Source organism: Aythya marila, assembly GCF_965140915.1.
Source record: "Aythya marila genome assembly, chromosome: 5".
Lineage (NCBI taxonomy): Eukaryota > Metazoa > Chordata > Aves > Anseriformes > Anatidae > Aythya > Aythya marila.
The window spans coordinates 36,253,092-36,275,499 of record NC_139046.1 but is presented as its reverse complement, the minus strand read 5'-3'; the positions used below and the strand labels follow the sequence as shown (position 1 = coordinate 36,275,499).

The window sequence follows — 22,408 nt, the reverse complement described above, 5'->3', positions numbered from 1 at the left end:
GTTCAAGCTGTCTAGGTGGTATTTTGGCATATTCTTCTCTCTCTGCTCCAGAATTCAGTACAGCTGCAAAAGCACACATCCGTGTTTTTTCATAGTCTTTTTGCTTGTACCCCAGTTAGACCAGATGATACAAAGATGTTCTGTGGCAGTGTCTCAGCTGAAAAATAGTGTTAAAAGTAGTAGTACATTAACCCAGGTATGTCCAGGCATTAGCTACCTAAGAAATAAGTATTCTCCCATGAGGGAACTGACAGCATGTTGCACAGAAGGAGGAGCAAAAGCCTACATTGAGAAGACTACTTACTTGATGCCAACAAGTTAGTAAGAAAGCTGAAATAACAGGTTCCTGTCCTAGGCTGTTAATGACAGACCACTCTTCTCTTCCCTGTTAGGCTGTGAGTGGCCTTACACTGCATAATGGAGCTAAACTTGCGGGCTTTTCTGTAGTCATCATGAGAAGCCTAAGTCTGTCTGCATTTTTGTAAGGTCTGTCTTTACTAGATCTTATGAAGCTGTTACTGCACTGCAGTGAGAGACTGGAGTTTGGTGGATTTTCATGGGACCAGTGTTAGAGCAAGAGATGGGAGTTGGGAATGTGCAGAGCAGTTTTATTCTCTCTTGAGTTTTCTGATTCCTTTGGGATCTGAATGAGTAGAGATCGCAGCCCAACAAATTAAGTTTGCATCTGAGAGCTGATTTATTTCTCTTGGAATAGCAATGGAGAGGCATTAGAAGGAAATTCCCCAAGAATACACGTGAAAACTCTGCACTGGCAGAACACTTTGAGCCCCAAAATGTATTTCAGCTGATCCAGCACGTATGGTTGCTGCCAGGGCACATCATCAAAACTTAGGAGGCTTAGAAATACCATGAAGTTGCATCAACGCATGTTGCACGGATGGAATATAAGTGTCTTGCATGGGCAGCCATCACAGTCAAAATATTTAGATAGGGTGTTGTAACCTTGGTCTTCTTAGTGTATTGTGTGATTTCACAGTTCACCTAGGGAAATATGGCCAGCCTGAGATGATGTGGATCCTCTGTGTCCATCCTGTGCTGGGATTCTGGATGGCTGTCAGAAAGGGCAGGCAACCAACTCAGGAACTGCACTACTGGTAGGCCAGCCAAGGGGAAACGGTAAAAACTCAGTAATGGCTGTGTCTTCCTTCCTCCTACAGTCACAGCAGTTAAAGTAATAAAACTTCAGCTCCATTAGCATGCTAGAGCTCGGTATGAGCACTCAGCGTGTTTGTAATGGCTAGGACTGATAAATCATCACCTCATGAGTCAATGTATTTGTATTAGCCTGTGGATTGCCTTGGTTTTCTTTATGGAGGATCTGGAGTGAGCTATATTGCCTCTTCTGGTTACTTACAAGAGCTCCTCCTTGGTGTGTTTCTGAAAAAGAAGACACTTTTAAGTCCTGCTGCTGAGTGTCTCTTCAGCAGGTAGGGAGGAGTTTGTGTTTCTGTCTGTTGTTTTACCCATTGCTGGTGCTAGGGATGCTCTGCCTTTTTCTCTGTTTCTGCCTCTCCAGATCTGCGCCTTCAGAAAAAGGTTAGGGCAAAGGGCAGGCCAACGTGTGGACCAGTGGAACCTCACATGCAAACGCTTGGGTTGTATTCCTGTGTCGGAGCAAGAGCAGAAGCTCCTCCGTTGCAATACAGAACTTGTAGTTCTTCCCTGTGGCTGTTGGAAACACACTAGTCTTCAAGTGATAGCCAGCTCACTTCCAAAAGGGAGAGAGGCCAATGGCTGTGTTTATAAATGTCATAAAAACAAGCCACAGGATGTGTTTTTATTCTCTCCTGTCATTCTGGTCTTCACATAGAGTTTCAAGGCTCTAAAAAATCCAGGCACTCCCGTAGCTTCCTGGGGAGATTTTTTGCAACTTCAGCTTGTCCATAGGTAGCTCCAGGGGCTTGCCTTGTATTTTGGCTCCCAAAACGAAGCCAAATTTATTCCCAACCTCTTCTTCCTTCCCCTCAGTGTTTATCCCACTGTACATTGACCAGATGCTGCAACTGAATGCCAGGCTGCTTCTCAGCTAAGAGTTAAGTGATGAAGGAGACATTCTCAAGGAAAACCTTGGGAAAAACGTGCAGTTTATTTTGCCACTGCCCAGCGTGTGTTGACTTTTTGGGGGGACCCAGATATCTCTGGGTAGGGGCTACCTTTCACACTAGTGATGTAAATTACCATGGCTGTAGGTTGGAGTTTTTATTTTTCAGGCTTGGTAGCTGCATTTTAGAGGAAGAAGCGGACTCATGGGAAGGTCAAAAGGATTTTTGCCCTTCTGTTCCCAACAAAGAAATCTTCAGTGACCATTTAAATATATAACTTACCAGTCTCTGAAATAAGCTTGATGGCAGTCTTAAAATCTATTTTATAACAGACCTTAGTGAAATTGAGCCTTGGTTTGTATTTCCCCACCAGCTTGAGTGCCCAGAGCTCACACCAGAACCTGGCTGCGTGCAGCACGCAACTGTCCCTCTCTCATTGCTGCGGAAGGAATTAGGCAGCAGCTGGAGGTGTCTCCTGGAATAAGTCAGGGCAGCGAGTGCCAGTGTAGCATGTCTGACTGCCTGTCAACTAATTTCCACGCACCAAAATGCTGTGTGCTCGGGAGGAAAAAGGCTCAAGTCACAGCATCATTTCATCTTCCTCTACTCAGACATTTAGTGCATGGAGAAAAGACGGGCTACCTTAGTGAAAACCTTAAAAATACCTCTTTAGAAAGGGTTTCTTCCCTGTTTTTTTTTGTATCAACGAGGAATAACCCCTTTCAAGCTGCTGCTGCAGAACACCCAATACAGTGTAAATAATATAAAAGCACCTGTTCAGAAATGGCCTGAGATTGTATAGCGGTGTTCTCTACATCTTCAGCTGTGGCTGTTCCTACTCTTGTCCTCCTCCTCCACTGATATTTCTTGTTATTGTCCACAGAAAGAAAATGTGAGCCAAATAACGTCAAACTTGTAATATCAGAATGAGTAAGAAATGAAGCAAACTGCAGTTGCCAGTTCCGTAGTATTACTTTTAATGGATTTGTGGTGCTTGTCTGCTGTGGAATTCTTGTGTATAAATCAACCATGTGAAAAGCATTAAATATGCTGGAAATACAGCACAGGAGTTCAGATCATATAAATAGATACAGCAAGAATGTTGCATCCTGCCAAGGACATTTTCAAATAATGAATGTGTCTTGCATTAAATGAATTTGTTCCCTTTCTGAAGCCTGGGTGTTGATATCACAGAAACTACCATGATAGCTGGTACTCATAGCTCTCCTGTTGGTAATTTGGATGGGAGCCCAAGGGTCAAAAGGACTATGGAGACTGCCTTTTGCCCTCTAAAGGGAGATCCTTCTGGGATTAGGCGGAGTTTCAGCAACTGGTGTGAAGAGAAGTGTAGTTACTGAGGGTATCAGTCTCCAGGAATCTCTTGGCACCACTTGTTAATGCTAAAGGACATTTTTAGAAAAAGTTTTTTTTTTTTTTTTCTTTTTTCTTTTTCCTTTCTCTCTCTCAAAAGAGCTCAGCTAAAAGGAGGAGATTGTAAGACCTGTGTGTTTATCCCGCTTTAAATGTGGCATGGTGCGTGCCTGACTCACGCTCTGAGCGAGCAGCTCTGGCTCCTCAGCACCTGCCTGACAGTGCTGGTGAGAGCACCCACTTGTCAGGGGCCTGTTCTTCCTCCCTTCCAGGTTCTCCGAGCCAGACCCCAGCCACACGCTGGAGGAGCGAGTGGTGCACTGGTACTTCAGCCAGCTGGACAACAACAGCAGCAATGACATCAACAAGCGGGAGCTGAAGCCCTTCAAGCGTTACGTGAAGAAGAAAGCCAAGCCCAAGAAATGCGCCCGACGTTTCACTGACTACTGTGACCTCAACAAGGACAAGTCCATCTCCCTTCAGGAGCTGAAGGGGTGCTTGGGAGTCAGCAAGGAAGGAGGTGAGTGTCTTTCCTTCCCCATCCTGTGAGAATAAAAGACTGGTGTGGAGTTATGTTAAACTCAGGAATCAGTTTTCCCCCAGGTGATGGAAAAGTGCCACGGTTTGCATGGGAAAATGAGTGGGATTAATATCCTGTCTTGTGAATATAGTTCATTGTTTATGAAGCTATGTCTTAAAGTCCTTATCACAGACCTTTGTGCTAAGCACTGTATGGATACAGGGCAAAAAAAATTGAGCCTTGCCCAGTACCCGGCTTGTACTATAAAAGTCCTTGGAAACCGTAGTTCAGATCAGGTCCTTTCTGAGTAATACACTGCTGCCAATATTTTGTGGCCTCAGCCATGTAGGTTGGATGGCGTATGAGCCAGCACAGACCCAGTCCTTCTCCAGAGACCCTGTTGACTAGCAGAAATAATATTTATTTTCATTGCTAAATCCAGTATGCAGGAGAGTGGATGACGCACAGAGAACAACTCAGAAAGAAAGTGCAGAAATGTGGTGTTGCCCTTTTTCAGAGTTAAATTAAACTTAATAAATCAGAAAGAAATAGGAATAACTTTTTTCCTTTCTGTTCAATGCCTGAGTAACCAACCCACCCTCCTTCCTTTTCTTCCTTTCATCTTCACCTCATCTTCTGTTGGGACCTGGACCAAACTGATATTTTTGGAAATTTTACGAATTGAAACTCTTCAACCCAAATTCAATAGTTATCAGTCATTCTTGACTGTGGGTAGATTTGCTTGGCAGGAGAAGGCAAGCTGGAAGATTCCTGGGGACTAATTTCCTGTGCAGGTGTTTTGGCTGTGCGGACAGCTCTTGTAACTAACCATCGTGCTGCTCGGGATGGGTGGCTAGCTTTCTTTTTCTAGGCTTAACCTTTCCTTAGTCCTTTCCTCGGGTTTAGCAAGCGTGAGAAGGGAGTGAGTGCATTTGAGTGTTGGGAAGTTGCCTTTTCCAGGTGCTTTGCAAATGTTTCAGTTATCATAATAAGGCTGTTGCATTATTTGTCAGCTGTGAGAAGCTTTCAGCTTCCCTGGCTCAGTGGAAGCTTTTTTCTTAGTCATTGGTACTTTACTGAGGAATGACATACCAAAATAGCAGTCCTGTTCCTTAATTTTATTACCTTCCCAATAAGATGAATATGCCAAATTAGTTTTATTGCTATTTGGCCTGGAATAAGACTCTCTGGAATCTGCTGCCTTGGCCAACTGACTGTTCAGAATTTAGTTTATGGAAGGGGGGAAAAAAGGAGAGAAGGAAGAAAATGAGAATCTTTGAGCTCAAGCGAAGGGGAAAGAAAGTAGCAAGGGAGACACATTGTGAGTGCCTGATTCCGACACTGTTTGCTGAGAACCCAGCCTGACTTTTCATGGTTAATTACATTGTATGAGGACAGAATTGTGTGCAAAAAAGGGCAATGACCTTTTTTTAATCACACAGCTCCGCATATTGACCAGAGGCCTGATAAACCTTGAGGTAAACACCTACATTTTGTGTAAGGAAAACTCTTAAGAAAGGACTAGGGGTAGCTGAAGGATGACGAGGGCTAAAAAGCTGTAGAGGAAGCCAGTGCAGGGAGCAGATACCAACATGTAGGAAAGAATGTGATTACTCTAGAGGTGCAGCTTACAAATTTGTGATAGATCTCTTTTAAGGAGTTATGAATTTGTGAGGTGGTGGATAACAAGTTTGCCCTGCCTTCTATTCACAAGAACCTCTAAATTGAGGAATGGGCAGTAGCTCACCTTTTCTTCAACATCCTTGTATTCCATGATGGGAGCATGCAATCATCCAACTCAGTCCATGTGTTTCTTCTCTGCGTTTCTTTCTCTATGCCATGGCCTCCGCACATCTGCTTGGGCTGAGGTCACTGTGGGTTGAAGCCAAGAGCTGGTTGGGAAGCTTTTTGATGACGTACTTTCTGTTGTAAACTGCCAGTCAGATGAAACCAAAACTTCTCACGGAAATGTTTGTTTCAACAAAAACTTTGTTGGAAAGGTTTTTCTGGTCTGGTTTTGGATGAGGGAAGGGTTTGAGGGACGCAAGGAAAGTCATCATTTCCAGTTGATACACTTCATTTCTAATGAACTTGCATCAGATGTTCCGAATCATACTTGGTATCCAGCAGCATAAGGACTAGAGCGAGTTGGGTCACCGCTCCAGGTGAACATGCTTCCTGCTAGGTAAATTGAACACTTGTACTGATTTTGAAAATAAAGCTTAATACAAACTTTGTAGGGTTTGGGATGGTGAGAAAAACAAATGTTAAGGCTTCTGCATTTTTGTCAGCTTTTGATTTTTTGTGACCATTTCCATCCAAAAATGGAAATGATGGTGCTTGGTGGAAGCACATAGATAAATCAGCACTGTTACCTGTCTCTTGGCTAATAGAAAAACAAAACAATAAAGATTAATGTGGGAGGATTCATCTAGTATGTTCATAAGGACAAGACTGACTCTGAGCTCTTTCCAGGTTAGGATCATATCTGTTTGAGGTGCATAGTTCTGTCTTTCTTCCTCTTCTCAGCAGGTTCTTGATTCCTGTGGTCCCCTAATGTGTGGGTGCTACCAGTCAGTGGTTCTCCAATAAGGAAAAGAGCTGTCCAGTCAGCCAGCAACCGTTTCTCTTTTCCATCCTTATGATGACCTAGAAAGCTGCTGGGAAATCTGCAAGGTCTGGTGGCCACTTTGCACAGCTCTTGCCCCTCTGCTTAAACCAGATGCGTTTCTGTCAGGAGCAGCTCTGATGGAGAAATGCCATTCCTGGCACTCAGAATGGGGTCACCACAGAGGGCCAGCCTTTGAAGGCAACCGTCTGTGCCAGCAGCGCAATTCAGAAATGGGATCAAAATGTCTTAATTAAAAATGGGGCATGTCACTTTCCACTGGAGCTGAGCAAAGACTACAGAAAGAAGGAAAAATAGTGGTCAATTTAAACAGCAGAATTAATTCAGTGCTGTGTGAGACCCTTCTAATTGGTATCTGCAGAAGTGACTGATTCTCTTTGTGCTTGGGGAGACCTCTGGGAATGAAGATACTCCATCACTTATGCAGGCAGCTGTGTGGGAACTGGTAGCAAGGAGCAGTCATGTGGGAAAGGCCTCTGAAATGGCAGTGGTAGGAAGCGATGACAGCCTGAGAGGCTCTGAGAAAACTGTAAAATACCATTTGCTGCATACAACCAGGCAGTGGCTGAGTTAACAAAACTGAAATTCAGAGTACAACTAATTGTAATTAAATGTAGATTAGAATGTAAACAAACTGCATTGGTTCAGTGCCTGGTTTTGTTTGCCTTGTTAGATATCTGCCTTTGGAGCTCTGTAGGGATGCTTTAGTTTGTCACCTTTAATCCTGAGGGTTAGCATCAATCAGGACATCAGGGTTGTGTTGACACGAGATAGGGCTCCTGGTGGTGTGTTTCTCTCCCATCAAAGGTGAGAGGTTTGCTCAGTTAGTTAGAGGAATTACTTCTACCTATAAAAAGCTGCTGGGGTTTCCTTGTGGCTTTTCCTTTTGAAAGACATCTGGCCCCATTGTAGCAAATTATTACCCAAAAGAGTGTACTTGTGAGGCTGAGTAAATACTTTCCATTAGGAAACTTACTGAGTGATGGGATGTTCCTCTGCAGTACCCAAGTGCTTCCTGGGTATACTTTATTTACCTGCTGTCACCAGCTGCCATACACCTTCCTCTCTTTCATTTCTTTTATTTCAGCCTTATGCTCAGTGTGGTATTACTCTGGTGGGGTTTTGTCTGCTGTATAACTACACGTGCTGGCCTGTGTTCATACTTGAAGGCAGCTGACTGAAGATGATGTTTTCTGCCTTTGGAGTGAAAAGTGATCAGCTTTATGGTACTCAAGTTTCCCTGCGTGGATGTATTTAGGAGAAACCCACAGAAAGCACAGAGCCCTGCCAGCATGCTGGAAAGGTGTCTCATGGCCAGCCTCGAGTTTCACTGTCATTTTAGGCCCTTTGTATCAGCTTCCCAAGTCTTTCTGAAGACAAGCAGGTCCCAGTCACAGTAATGCAGCTAGTCTTAGCTAAAGTCTTTTCCAAAGTCTTATTTTGTTTTGTTTTGGTGACATCTCATTTGCACGTGCAAGTTGCTTGTACTGGGAAGGGGGCTGACTATATGGCACAAAAGACGTGACCTGTTTCAATTTGGGGTAGAGGGTTGTAAGCCTGTGAGAGCTGCTGAAGCCAGCTTCCAGCCACATGTGAACATGCAGTCGACACAAGAGAGATGAGCACAGACCCTGAGGAGAGGCTTTAGGTTCAGGTAGGCTGTGGACGAAGGGAGGTGATGGAGCATGGGGCCATGCGTGGCCGAGCAGCACCCTCTAGGGGAACGGCTGCCCGAGCATGTAGCCACTTACAAAGGCCCTGCGATTTTATTGCCAGGCCCCCGGGTGAGTCCCAATTAGCTCTGGAAGAATCTGCCTCTTGGCAACAGAGCCCTGCTTTTTATGTACAGGCACAGGAATAAGTTAATGCGGTTCCTCTGATCTTGCCAGGGCAGATGGCTGATACGAGGCTGGCGTTTGGGGGCCTTGAAGTCACTTACTATGTTTATACAGTTTCTCTTATTAACAATTTTTAAAGCCAACAGGTTTTGCTTTGTAATCCATTTAAAATGCAGCTTCCCCCACGTTTCTCTCCCCCTCTCTTTTCCTTCCCGGTGCTTCCATCCCTTACTTACGGTGCAGCATCTGTCTTCCTGCAGTTTCCCCGCTCTCCTACCCTATTGCTACCTTTCTGCTCAACTTTCTCTTGAACAGAGCAAAGTTTTCTTTAGATGTGGGTGTCTGTATCACTGGTGCAAGTGAAATCACTTAGTGTGCAAAGAAAAGTGTACAGTCATGGCAGATACACACACAAATCAAAGATCTAAACCTGGCCAGTGTGGGGGACGCAACATTCTTCTGGGTGGCAGATCCCACTTCCAGCTGATGACCCTTGTCTGAAATCCAGACCAAGCAGCTAACCAGAACTGTAACATGCCTTATGAAGTGCTCAGCTCCTGTACTCCCTGAGCTGTCTGTGCCCAGCACATCATGGGAACTGGTTTCTTGCATTGGCGAAAGCCCTTGCCATTAGCTCCATCTGGTGTAGGGTGCATGTCCCTGTATCTTGCCACACAGTCATAACTGTATAGTCTGGTCCTGCCCTTCTGCCAGACACGAGTTCAGATCTTTCATTTTAGGCACCTGTTGGATTGTGTGCCCAAGCATTCAATCAGTAGAGATTAAGTAAACTCAGCCTGTTTTACACCTTCACTTTTCTGGCTGCCTGCTTTCTACGTGGCATTATTTTGCTTGCTGTTCACAACACCTGTTTGGGGAAACTTCATGGCACTACTTGTATCCTTCCTTTCTTCGTCCTTCTTCCACAGTTTAGCTTAACTTTGTTGCTTCTTGCCCACGCCAAACCTCTGGATTTCATGGTTACTGCAGCACCAGGTGTTTAGCATCTGTCATCTCACGCATGTTGGTCTGACTCCTGCAAGTGAATCTTAGGGAGTGCTGGCGAGGCTTTCTGTGTGCACACCCACAATGGAGGAGCTCCTTGGAGCCTGCCTGCCAGCACAGCTGGTGGGGATGCTCCTTGGTCATGCCATGGCATTTACTGCCTTTAACACGGTTCTTGGATTTTACAGGTAGCCTGAGCAGTTTCCCCAGTGGAAAAAGACAAGGCCTTAACCCTTTCAGTGAGTATCTTATCAAAATATTTATTTCCCTTTTTTTTTTTCTTTATGATAACCATGTGTCCTAGAATTCATGCTCTCCTATGTTTACAAATAGCAATACATAAACAACTGGAAGCCAAGGTTGCTCTTAAGAGGTGTGAGTATAATAATAACGTGCAGCTCTTCTGCATCACCTCCAAGTCCAGCACCATGTCTTCAGCTGTGGCAGACAGCACATTGCTTAGCAATTAGAATAGGGCACAGTACGTATTTGATGAACACTCTCCTAGCCTTATTCTCCCTGCTTCTAGCAAGCAGTGATTTAGGCGATTTGTTGCATTTACATTGTATTGCTTCATGGACTTGTTCCCATGAAGATTCTTCTCTGTCCCAGTTAAGGTCTGCTCTCCTCTGCACTTTGTGACAGTGAATTGCACCCTTTCATCAGGTGTGAAGAACAACTTGCATTTGTTTTCCTGTCAGACCTGCTGCCTCATGGTGTCAGTGGGTGCTTCTCAACTCGTAATATGAGAAACAGTGGGCAGCTCTCCCCTGCCTGTCTTTCCCATGACACTTATTCTATAGCCCTCCAGCATACCTCTGGTTAGACTCCATTCTGTGTTGAAAAATCTTTTGCTATGTATTTGCTTAGTGATAGTTACTTATACCTCTTGCTATCCTCCACCCTTTTGTGAGTACCTTATCTAGTCCTGCTGCGAGTTCCCCTTGAGATGGGCTGAACAGAGAACCGAAGATAAGTATGAGCTAAGCCTTATGCATTGATATGATGATGCTTCCTGATGTGTCCTCATTTCTGAGCAAGAATTTGATTTTTGTCTGCCGTGAAAAGCTGAGAAAAGGCATTCCAAAAATCATGTACTATGGCTTCAAGCTCTTCGGTAGACACTCAGTCCTTAGTGTAGGGCAGGTCATCCTCGCTCCCCACTCCTGCACTGCTTTGCATGTCTAGACATTGAAGTCAATCTGCTGCTGTTACAACCTGCTCATTGAACACTGAGAGAACATTAAGCAAAGCTGTGTAGAGAGATTCAATTATGACAGTTTGAAACAATTTTGCATTTGTCAATATTTGCCCCCACTTGGTGGGACAGGTCAGTTAGCACTGGTCCCAGTGAGGCCTACCTGGTAACCTTTCTCCTTTATGAAAACCAAATCCATACTTCTGCCTTCTCTTCACTGTGTTTTCACTTGTAATTAATCCACAAAGTGCACTTGTTCTGATCCCGTAAGAGCTTTGATTTTCCTAACTTTTGATAAGGGACTTTAAAATAAATAAATAAATAAATAAAACCAACAAACTTTCTGAAGAAGGGAACACAAGGATGTGGGTGTCTGTCTGACTCTCTAAGCAGCACCTCTGCACCATCCCCTAGGACACAGCTCAGCAGGGCTCTGGGGCTCCCAGCCCCATCCCTGCTGCATCCTCTCCATTTCATCAGCATGGTAGCCGTCAGAGGGCATGGTACAGGCAAGTCTTGAAGAACTGCTAAGCAGGGAAACTGCTGTGTTTTGTGGGGACAGGTCTTAAACGTCTTCCTCCTGCTTGCCTGGCTAGGGATTGTGGAAGCTGGCCGTGGCTCCAGGGCAGCTGCAGGCAGGGCAGCCTTACAGCGGTGGGATTCTGCATCAGCCTTTGCAGGCAGAAGAGCAGAGGGAGTGATGTTGGACTAGTGTTTTGCCCAGCCTGCATGCCCATTTCCAAGAAGGGGGAGGGCGAGGGAAAGTGGTGGTTCATGTTTAAAAATACATTAGTCCCTAGGGCTGTGTGTGACTCAGTCAATGCTTTTTTCAGCAAGGCTGTCTCATCAGCCCCTTGTTGTTCTCAGCCTCACAGCTTACTTGAGATCTCAGCCTTCTGGGGCCTTGGCTGCAGCAAAGGCTGTGCTGTATCTTACCTCAGATGGGAGCTGTTTTGGTTTTAATCTGCCTTTTTATTTCCTCACTTTCCCTGCTTCTGTTTTGTTTTCCTCTGTTTGCCCACCCCACCCTTCCCAGTAGGCCGCCTGGTGTAGCAGCAGAAGACGGGAAGGGAAGGCAGGAGCCGACCCAGAGGAAAGAAAGACAGCGACAGACGGACAGACACCTTGCTGCTTGTGAGCAAGCATGCAGCATCAGCAACATCCAACGTAGCAGAAGTGGCACCCAGAACGTTTGCACTTTCTAATAATTGGTTTGGGTTTGGGTTTGTTTTTAATTTCTTTTCAATGCCATTATCTAATACTTTGGAGAGTGGGGGGGAAACAGGATCATGACTTTTTAAAATTGGAACAGCTACTGATGACTTAAAATTGAGTTCACTGGGACTCAAAGAAAGAGAATTTTATATACTGTATATAAATATGTATGTAAATTGTACAGTTGTCTTGTACAGGGGTTGGAGTCACTGTTCTGTTCCTCCCTTTGCTTTTGAAGGCTGTTAGGGTTAGAGGGACACTTTGCATTTAATGGGTTACAGTACTGCATTCATTTCTGACACGATCCACCACTCAGTTGCAAACTGATCTCCTTAACATCCCCATGCACAAAGGAGCAAGCATATCAGCATGACCTGTGTGCACACAGTGCCCAAAACACCAACTGCTTCTCGGGAACCTCCTCTGTTCTTACTGCACAGCCCCGTGCAACTCGCAGGCGTGGGGGCTTTGAGAGAGCACAGGTTTCACCTCAGTAGTGGTGCACTGCAAAGCAGCTTAAAGTAGGCTTAGGAAAGGGTTGTATTAAGGAAATATAAAAGTAGTTTCTGCACCTGTTGCAAATTGGGCAGAAATGAATTGCAAATGCATTGCTATCCAGGCTCAGAAGACGTGCTTAGCAAAGATGTGCCGTGTCCTGGAAATCTAACGCTATTGTAAGGACATGGGAGCCATGCACCCTAGTGGAGTCAGTGGAGTGATGTCCTGCATCTTCTTCTCTGACAAAGTGTTTGTCTGTATGGTGTAAAACAATAAAAATACTGAGAAACCTGCTTAAAAGCAGCATCAGCCTGCCTATTGCTTTGCTGGAGAGCAAAGAACATATTTGTCAGTGCAGAAAGACACAATTATGCCACTGGTCCCCAAAAGTCTGGTTTATTTACGTTGCGTCTCTACAGCTTGGGCTGTGCTCCCTGGCAAAGGATTGTCTGCAATGGCTGTTCTTGTCTTTGGTGGCTGTGAATCCCAAGCTCCTCTCCTGCACAGCAGAGGGTCTGTCTAGCTTAGAGTACCCACTTCACCTGATTCTCCAGTACCAGTGCCTCCCGTGCTTTTATACTCCAGTGGCATGTTACAAGAACAGTGAAGGCCTGGATCGAAGAGCCTGGTGCTGCTGGAGCCCACAGGAGCTGTTTCAACCACCAGCATTTTTTCCAAAGTTGTCTTCTTAATCTCAGTCAGATGCAATTGTGAAGTCAGCGGATCAGCTCTCCTGGGTTTTGGGCAGAGTGGGGTGGGACGCCCTATGTTCTGCTTTCCTTTGCTCATTTTCAGCCTCTGGCAGCACTTGCCCATTCACAGGGGATGTTCTGAGCACCTTCCCGCTTCAGACCTGGCAATCTTTGTGCCACTCGTCTCTGGACCAAAACCTATAGTCAAAGATGATGTCGTGCCATGCTAATAGGAGATCACACCACCAATTGCTTGTGAAAGCATTGCGTTACTGTAGAAACTGGGCCTGTCTCTTGAGGCTTTGCTGCTGTGGTAAAAGATGTTGCAACACAGCGTCTTCGCTCTGTGGCAAGTCACCATGATGATAGCTTGAGATAAACACATCACAGCAGGACTGGCCTGATGCAGTAAGTTAGTGCCTTGTTGACAAAATGGAAAGTTAGAAAAAAGAATAAGCTTTCTTTAAATAACAGTTTAATAGCAATAATAACTCTTCCCCTGGGAAGTAGATTGGAGCTGATTAAAGCATTTGACATGGTTGAAAACACCTCTGGTAATCTCTGAAGTTTACGTTACACCACCACAATGTAAAGAAAAACACTCTAGTATGAGTAGATCCTGCTGCTGGATCTTCATGGTTCCCACATACAATGTATGTGCTTTTCTGGACTGCGAGTTCCCATTTCTCAATTGCATCTCCTCTTTTTAAATGTCCAGCACGCATCTTTTGTGTGTTGAAATGATTTGGTTTAGTGTATAGTTAGAAACGTCCCTGTCACTCATTAATCCTATTGTAGGAGTGAAGAATGAACCCAACTGTATAAAAAAAGACACCACGTCTTTATATGTTAGCTTTAGGAATTAAAAGCTCTGGCTGCTGTTTTTTTTGTTTGTTTATGTTTTTTGTTTTCTAATGCATAGTTGCATCCAGCAAAAGCAGGCGGTTGGATGCCTACAGGAGCTCTGTCATCCAGCCAGCAGGGGCAGGCAATGCCCCACAAGATCACGGGGCAAGTGCAGAGATGCTAAAAGTCATTGCATCTTTTCTCCTGGAAATGTCAGTAAAACAGCCAGCCAGTGCTGCTGCCCGCCACATAATTATCCTTCTGCAGACCTTTTTCTCATTCTTGCGTTCTTCCCCTCTAAAAGGCCTGCATACACATGTAGTTTGCAATTAAAACTGAATGAGTTCTCCAAGGAAGCCTAATAAGCGTTGTTTGTTGATTTTAGCTCTGGTATTGGTGGGTATTCACGTTAGGCTAGTGCTGACTTGATGGATGGATCGGGATCCAAGATTTATATTGTTTCCCATTTATTTTTATGGGAGGAGTCCAAGTCCCAGCCTCCCGACCTGGGGTTCACACAGGCCTGTGAGCAGCTTGTGGCAGATTTGTATGTTGGCGTGAAAGACCCAACCACCATGGCTGTGTGATGGCTGGACAGGGGTTGTGCTACTTGTTCTGGGTTTGTGCATTGGGTGCTCACACAGACAGCACTGGTCCTGATTCATATAACCCATCCAGTGAGTTGTCCATACAGTCCATACTCATCACAACAGCAGTGCCTCAGCTTTCCTCTTCCCTTGTTGCTTTTCTGGCCTGGTCACTGGCCGGTCCCCCTGGCTGCCAGGCCACACTTGTCCTTCCATGGCAGTGGCAAGCGTGTTCTGCTCTGCCTTGCATCAGGAGCATCCTACTGAAGCTGGGGCAGGACAGTGTCAGAGTTGTGCCTGGAAGCAGACCCTGGACGTGTCTCTCCTCCTGGGCTCTCCAGCTCTACTTTGGATGACAGCTGAAAACAGCTGGGACAGAGAAGAGAGCCAGGGCTCCACAGTGCAAGTCATCCGTGCCTCCTGCCAGAAACAAAACCCCTTCCTTTTGTGCTGATCCTCCAAGGACATGGTGTGCTGGAGGGACTGCGTTATGGTGGGATTCATTCATACAAAGGCATTGCTTTCCACAGCCTAAGTTTGTACTGAACTTTTCCTGCCCCATCACGTTTCTGCCTATGGCATCATTAGACTGAAAGGCATCTGTTTGATTCTGGTTTTGTAATAAAATAGATAACTTTTGCTCTAGTGTCTTGTGGTGGCTTCTTGTTGAATCTTGATTTCCAGAGCTCATCTTTCTTTCACATAATGTTCTGTTACTTACACGGTGCCAAAGCAGAGGGAAGGGACTTTCCTTCTCTCAGAGCCTGGTCTCGGGCTGGTTGGGATCTGAGGCCCTGGGGATGCTCCTCTCCTGTGTGTAAGCATCCAGGACAAACTGAAACATGCCCAGAGTGCTGTCCTCTGTGGTTTAATGACAGCAGCCTAAATCTGCCCAGGCTGTTTCAAAAGGCTCTGAAGCCTCAGTAGCAGAGTAGAGGTGACCTCCAAAAGTGGCACCCACAGCCAAGTGAAATCTCTGAGTATTTTCCTTAAACCAGGGACAGAAGACAGGCACTGCATATCACATCTCCTCCTCCCTTCTCACGTGGGAGATTTCATACACCACTCCTGCAGCTCAGGCCTTGCTACAGTGGAGCCTGAAATGGTGTCTTCTAGATGGTGTTCAAAACCTTTTATTCCTCAGAGATTGGAAGTAACAAATGGTGTGCCAGGAAGCTGCTATTATTGTAAAACATGTTTTTTCATAGAATACTGGGGAGTGACATTCATCAGTGGATCCAGGCCCATGGCAGAGGAGGTCACACACCCTTCCCATCAAGCAGACGTGACCAGTTTTCTCATACTGTAAATGTCATTTCACTTGGTCACATGTAAATCTCTTGCAGCTGATAATGACCAATTCATTCATTGCACATCAAAAGGGAGGTAATTACAGTCCCAAAGGGTGGTTTTCTGCTTTTATAATACCCACAGGCTGGCATGTCTATAGGTAAGGCCTGTAGAAAGAGGAGCTGTTAAGACTACTGTCCTCACATGCAAGTTAAATAATAAAAGTATTGCAAACTTCAAGGAGAAAATGTGAGGAGTGACAGTCAATGTGGGTTTGTCAGGAATAAGCTACCAAACCAAGCCCATTTGTTTCAATTACTAAGGTAAAAAGTCTGGAGCCTCGAGGAGAAGCAGCGGGTATCATCTCTGGAGTTCTGCAAGACTTTACAAATTAAAAATAGGGAAAGAATTTTAAAAAAATGAGTAATTCTTTGGCCATGCTTCCTATTTCTCAATATGAGACACTCTGAGAGGCCTTCACCCTTCTCTGGCGGTGCAGTAAATCTGTAAGCAAGTCAAAAGAACTACAGAGAGCCTCTTTCAACTTATGCTTCCAACAGTGATACTGCCAGAAGACTTTTCATCCTCCCCTGTATTCTTCCCCCTTATCTAACTAACAAAATCCCCATGCAGAGGCTGACCTTATGACTCCTCAGCAGCCAGCCCTGACAAACCATTCTGGGCAAAATCACTCAGCAGCCCTCCAACAGCTGCTGTTAAATTGGACAGCAGGATCTGCAGAAGCAGCGCTCCTCAGCTTGGAAAACACCTCGAAAACAAAGTGGGTTTTATAAAACAGCACCTCAGGAGCTAGGAGTACAACAGCAAGTATTTTGGAAGGAGTGCTTGCTTGAAAGCCTGAGGCTGGCTGCCCTGCAAGTTGTGCTTTCTGCTGTTCTGTATCTGTAGGCCCACGTAGACATTTTAATGGCTTTGTTTTACCAAGGTGCCTTGCCTGTGCACACCAGGAGGTGTCTAGCTTTCGTTTGGAAAACTTAATCAGCTCTGTGTTGTAGTGCAGAGCCACAACCCCACCTCCCACAAGAGCAACGATGACCAGTTAGGCCATGTTGTGTGGGTCTTTCACCATGGGGGTCTTCTGCCCCTCAGCCCAGGCAGAGGAGCCATGGCCTTGCTGCGTCTGAGCTGGCCGGCGTCCCCTCGAGGACAGGGCCCTGGAGGCTGGTGGCTGTCCCTGGGCTGTGGCCTGTTGCAAGGGTCACGTTTTGGTGGCTGCTGGAGGTGTGAAAGGCACACTTGTGGCCCCCATGGAGGCTGGGGCTCCGCACCTTCGTTCTGGTGCCAGCAGGCACAGCAGGCCCAGCGCTCCTGCACACCATACGCAGCTGCCTGGCCCTCATTTGGAGCTCAGAGCTGTGTAGATGAATTCAGCTCACCCTACTAAAACAGACAAATTCAGTCCTGGCACGTAATGGACTCTTAATGCTCTGTTTTGCGAGATGTGACTGAAGGACTCAGACCTGTGTGTGACCTCCGGCCTCGGTTTGCTGAAATGAGTTCTTCCGTAGCATCTCAATGCTGTGCTCCAGGCAATAAAACTGCAGAGACTGAATGTCCAGCGTCCCTTTAAAGAGTAAAGCTCTGGCTCTGCACAGCACAGAGTGCCATTGCTGTCTCATGATTCTGGCTGGCACTGCTCAAGTGATCCCTACTGATTTCACTGTGTCAGGAAAGAGCTGACGCAGCACTTGGCTGAAGAGCTGGAGCTATTTCAGAAGCGACTTGGATGTTCTCGCTGGGAGCTGGCGGGTTGTAGCAGGCAAAGCTGCACGAAGGTGGCCGGAGTTGGAGCTGGTCACCCGCAGTCCAACGTGAATGTGAATTTCTGCATCTCTTGAGCTGCTATCATTTTTTTTTTTTCAATTGTTCAGATTCTTTGCTTTTCCTGCTTGAAATGCAGTTTAATGCCAGTCCTCTGTAAAACGAGCTAAAGCACCTCAACTCTAAAAAATAAAATAGCAAATATAATTGAATTCAGGAAACTGGTGGGGGCAGGATCTCTGAATAAATGTCTTTAAGTGTAAAAGAGATCTGAGAGCTCTCAAGAGCTGAGGTCAGAGTCCTAATAAGAAACTATCCTGTTGTATGGGAAATGAGAGGAGCATATGCAGGGACCAATATATAGACAATAAAGCTCTGTCAAGAGCTCTTTAACATCCTGAAGTATGAAAAGAAACCTAAGCAGAAGGGTGCTTACCTAAGACTCCAACTAGAGGAATAGCATGAGAGGGCAGGTATAAGATAAAAAAGGGTGAGGCCTAAAAATACCCATAACTAGCATGTGATCTAAAAGATGTGAAGGGAGAAGGCAAAGTTTGTTTTAATATGGAAGTTGATGCGAACCAGTAATATAAGGACAGGCAGAGCCTTTAAAGCCTGTCATTGTTAATAAATAAAATAAAATAAAATAAAATAAAATAAAATAAAATAAAATAAAATAAAATAAAATAAAATAAAATAAAATAAAATAAAATAAAATAAAATAAAATAAAGTATTGTGACCCTATACTTAGCGGAATTAATTTTATTTAAATGAAAAGATCACACAATGCATGTCCCCCCACCCACCAGTCCCTGAATGAGCAGGAGAAAAAGCAATGCGAGAGCAATGCAAATGGTGTTTGATCACTGAGGAAAATGTCAGCAGGACCTGATGAAGTTCCTTCTGGAGAATCAGAGCACTGGCCCAAGTATTTCTGGCTCATGTAGGATAGGTTTCAGGCATTGTAGAATACAGGTGAGATCCCAGAGGACTTAAAGATGACAAAGCAATGTCATCTGAGAGATGAAGAAAAACCAAGGGAATTATAGACCTGATGTCCTAATGGTGTCGCTAAGTGAGAACCTGTAAGAATGAGGTACTGAACAATTATTCTCTAATCACCTAGATATATGTACAGATTTGTAAAAAACGGCTGGAATGGATTTGTTGATGTTTTGCTGAGGACAAATCACATCAAACCCATTTAATTCCATCCTTTGACAGAATAACTGGCCTCATGGCTGGGGGGGTTAGCAGTAGATGTGATGTGTCTTGACTTTGGTAAGGCTTCTGGCACTGTCCCAGAAGACATCCTCATAAACGAGCTGAGGAAATGCAACCTATTTAGGCTTAAGATACATTGAGTTCAGAGTCAAAGTCAGAGAGCTTCCTGGGGAAGTCTTTTCAGTGCCCATCCACAGTCCAGGTCTAGTCAGTATTTTTGTCAGCAGCTTTAGGAAATTGCTTTGATATAAAATTTCCTGGTAGCAGGCAAATGTGAGGGGTTGGGAGCTACCCATGAAGGGTAGGACCAGAATGCTTGATAAATTGAAGGAACGGTCCAAGTCAACAGGATGAGTTTCGGCAGATAAGCGTGCAGTGACCTGCTGTGAGGATGCTGGAGTGAATGTGCAAACACAAAACGAGAACCCAGCAGGCAGCAATCCAACAGAAAAGACTGCTCAGAAGATGAAAGAGGAGAAGGGGGAAAAGCTGAAGGGCTTTCTCATATACGAAATGCTCTTATACAGTGATCAATGATAGTGATAGTGATCGATGATTTTCCATGCCACTGTAAATAAAACAAGAAGGAAAAAATGATCAGGGCAAAAGAAAACTCTTAACGTTTGCAGTTATTTTCTGTGCAAGATGCTATTGAAGGAGAGAAGGCGATAGAACTTCTTTTGCTACATTTTTAAAAGCTTAATGATCAATGATGGTGTTGGAGGTGGTCTCTACAGCATGCCTTACTGCCAAGGAGGTGTCATAGTGACCTTCTGAGAGCTTCATTTGAGCTTTTGTGGTGAGATTTTATCACACAATATTTCCATATACCCAAGGTGTACAAAATGGCACCAGCTTTTCTGTAACGTTGCCTATTTTCCGAGACACCAGAAAGATCACCCCAAGAATGTATTTACAGCTTCATAATGTAGACCCTAAAAAAATATAAAATCTTGTTTGGATGGTTTATTCTTTAATTCACTTAGATGTCAGACCAAATTTAACTTCCTAGGTCTGTTTTCTGAGACACCAGAGAGTCCGTCCCAAAAATGTATCTATAACTTCATAGTGTAGACCCTAAAATAAAATAAAATCTTGTTTGGATGGTTTATTCTTTAATTCGTCTAGATGTCATACCACTTTCAACCTCCTAGATCTGTGTTACTTTATATTGCATTCTTCAAACTGGCCCAAATTCTGAGTGCACCCCCAGCAACGACTAGCAGGCAGGTCGTGAGTTTTCCTTTAGCCACAGCTGCAGCTGGAAACAGCAATGGCACTCAGGGACATCAGTGCATCTTAGGTGCAGGTGCAGGAGGAACACCTGGTGAACTCATCCAGGGCAAAGGGGGTAAATGGTAAATCTACACATGGTGTTAATTTTGGTGAGCCATTTACTCATGGTGCTAATTATCATCTAGATATTGTAATTGGCTCATTTAAATACTGGGAGGCCCGTCATCCCCACCCCCTATGGAGACAAGCCACAAATAACACCACTGTTAACAATCTGTCTGCCTCTGGCACACACACATGATGACAATGGTCAGTCATTAAAAACATTTTTCCCCCCGATATAATACTCCAAAGTTTATTCTTGGTGACAAGTGCTTTTCAGCTTGTTGCCAGGGCTGAGCAACTGCTGCTCCCATTCGTGCGGGTGGTTCTCACACCAAGGTCATGGCTGTGACCATTCCCAAGCAGGATTAACCCAAAAAAGCTTCCCACCCCTCTTAAAAAAGGCAATTCCTAGTGAACGATATGAAAGCACCCAGGGCAGGGTGCACAGGCCCACGTCCAAGTGGCTTTTGAAGATCTCCAAGGAGGAAAGATTCCTCAAAGGCCTTGCTACCTATGCTTTATCTCACCAGTGTCCAGGTACTGCAGCTCTGGGTGGCCTCCAAAACGCCTTCCCAAAGCAAATCTGCTGGGGAAGGCATGTGGGGAGGTCTCGTAGGGGGCTTCTCCTGCAGCTGTTGCTGTACGGTGAAGCAGTGTCGCTGCTTTGGGAGGGAGGGGTCCCCTCCAACACCAGGGACAAGTGGCTTACAAATCCATCCAGCAGCCACAGCTGCAGGAGCGGAGGAAACGTGAATCACAGGGTATTTTTGTGTTTAATTTGTGCTTGTCCAGAACAGCTCTGATGACACCAATAAAACAGTAATTACTGAAAAGGTAACAAAGCCCGATCCGAGAGCCATAAACGCCCTCCTCCCTGGCTTAAAACCTTTGCTCAACATCTCTAATAGCCATTTCATTCTGAACGGTGTATTGCTCCCAGTGTGCCAGGAGTTATCCTGGGAATGCTACACGGTGCATGGGAAGAGCCCCCAGGCAAGCTGCGGGGAGGTGATGAGCACCTGCTGCATTGCACCGCCGGGTGCCCTCACCCCTGATTCCCCAGCACCCTGCAGCTGAAAGGTAAAAGCATGTGGCAAAGGAGAAAGGGCTGTCGAGAGAGGAGAGCGGGTTTTATCGCAGGCTGCGATGGGAAGCTGCCAGGAGAAGCAGAGGAAGGAGCAGCGGCAAGGAAAACGGAGCAGCAGAAGCACCCCCTGCAAAGCAGCTGCCGGGCCCTCCCAGCACAGCAACCCCGTGTCCAGGCACCTGCCCAGATGCAGCACAAGCAAGCACACAGCCCAAAAATAAAACATAAAAGCCTCAGCAAAAACAAATCCCCAAAGGCACCACATTTTTTTTTTAGCTTGCATATTTTTTAATGAAGTAAAAAAAAAAAAAAAAAAGAAAAATAAAACAAAGAGACGCTCCACTGAAGTTGTCAGCTTGGCACAGATCTCCACAGTGCATCGAGAGCACCAAAGTCACCGTGCAATTGGCAATTGCAGACACTCGTCCCCCTGCACCCCCCCACAAAGTGAGCCTAAGAAAGCAGCAGATGAAAAGCACACGACTGATACAGCACAAGCAACAGAATAACAGCACTGCAGCTCCCCGTGCCCGGGTTTTAGCCAGGAATGGGCGAACTGCTATGGTTAAAATAAGAACTGAACAGACTTGACATGTCCAAATTAAAAACAGCAATGATAACACAATCCCCTTGAGAGCTGCACCTTGAACACACCCCCAAGCCCAGAGATCATATTTGGTGACTTAAAACTTTTTCTTTCCTTGTCACACGTCTGTGCTCTGGGGTCCCAGCCCGGGTGGCAGCAGCAGCAGGGACCGACATTGGCAGAAGCTGCTCTTGGTGGCTGCTGGCACAGCCAGAGGCCGGAAAGATTGGCAAACTCAGCTGGAACCTGGCCTCAGGATTTCTTGCCCTTCTTTTTTTGTGCCCTTCCCTAAAAGCCACAGCAAAGGGAAAGAGGGAAGGCTGGGTGTTTGTCAGCTTCAAACCCCAGGGGTTTCACCCACTGAGAGCTTCTGCAAGCAAAGCTCCTGCTGTCCCTGTAAGCAGGATCCTCCTTATTCTCTGCCTTAGGTTTATACACATTTACATAGAGATATATTTGATAAACATTTTGTATGAAAATAAATATTTTATCTGTGTTTTAAGGACCATTGTCACTCTCATCTATTCACCTGCTATAATGTTATGTCTTGTCTTTGTCCTTGACAATGCTGTTCCCATTGCGTTGTTCCTCACCTACAGACACCATCTCCCTGCCTCTTCTTGGGGCAGCAGAAA

At 45.3% G+C, this 22,408-nt stretch overlaps 1 protein-coding gene across 5 annotated transcripts in view; it reads left to right on the top strand.

Moving 5' to 3' along the window:
• The window catches only part of SMOC1 (SPARC related modular calcium binding 1), a 123,977-nt gene extending 108,876 nt beyond the window's left edge, over positions 1-15,101 (top strand). For 2 of the 5 annotated variants that reach the window (XM_082762678.1, XM_082762676.1), the window contains exons 11-13: positions 3,707-3,954; positions 9,615-9,665; positions 11,661-15,101. In XM_082762678.1, the coding sequence (XP_082618804.1) occupies positions 3,707-3,954; positions 9,615-9,665; positions 11,661-11,677 (316 nt within the window). In that variant the 3' untranslated portion in view covers positions 11,678-15,101. The remainder of the gene's footprint in view (positions 1-3,706; positions 3,955-9,614; positions 9,666-11,660) is intronic. The other 3 variants (XM_082762677.1, XM_082762680.1, XM_082762679.1) reach the window with 3 other exon arrangements.
• The last annotated feature ends 7,307 nt before the right edge of the window (positions 15,102-22,408 follow it).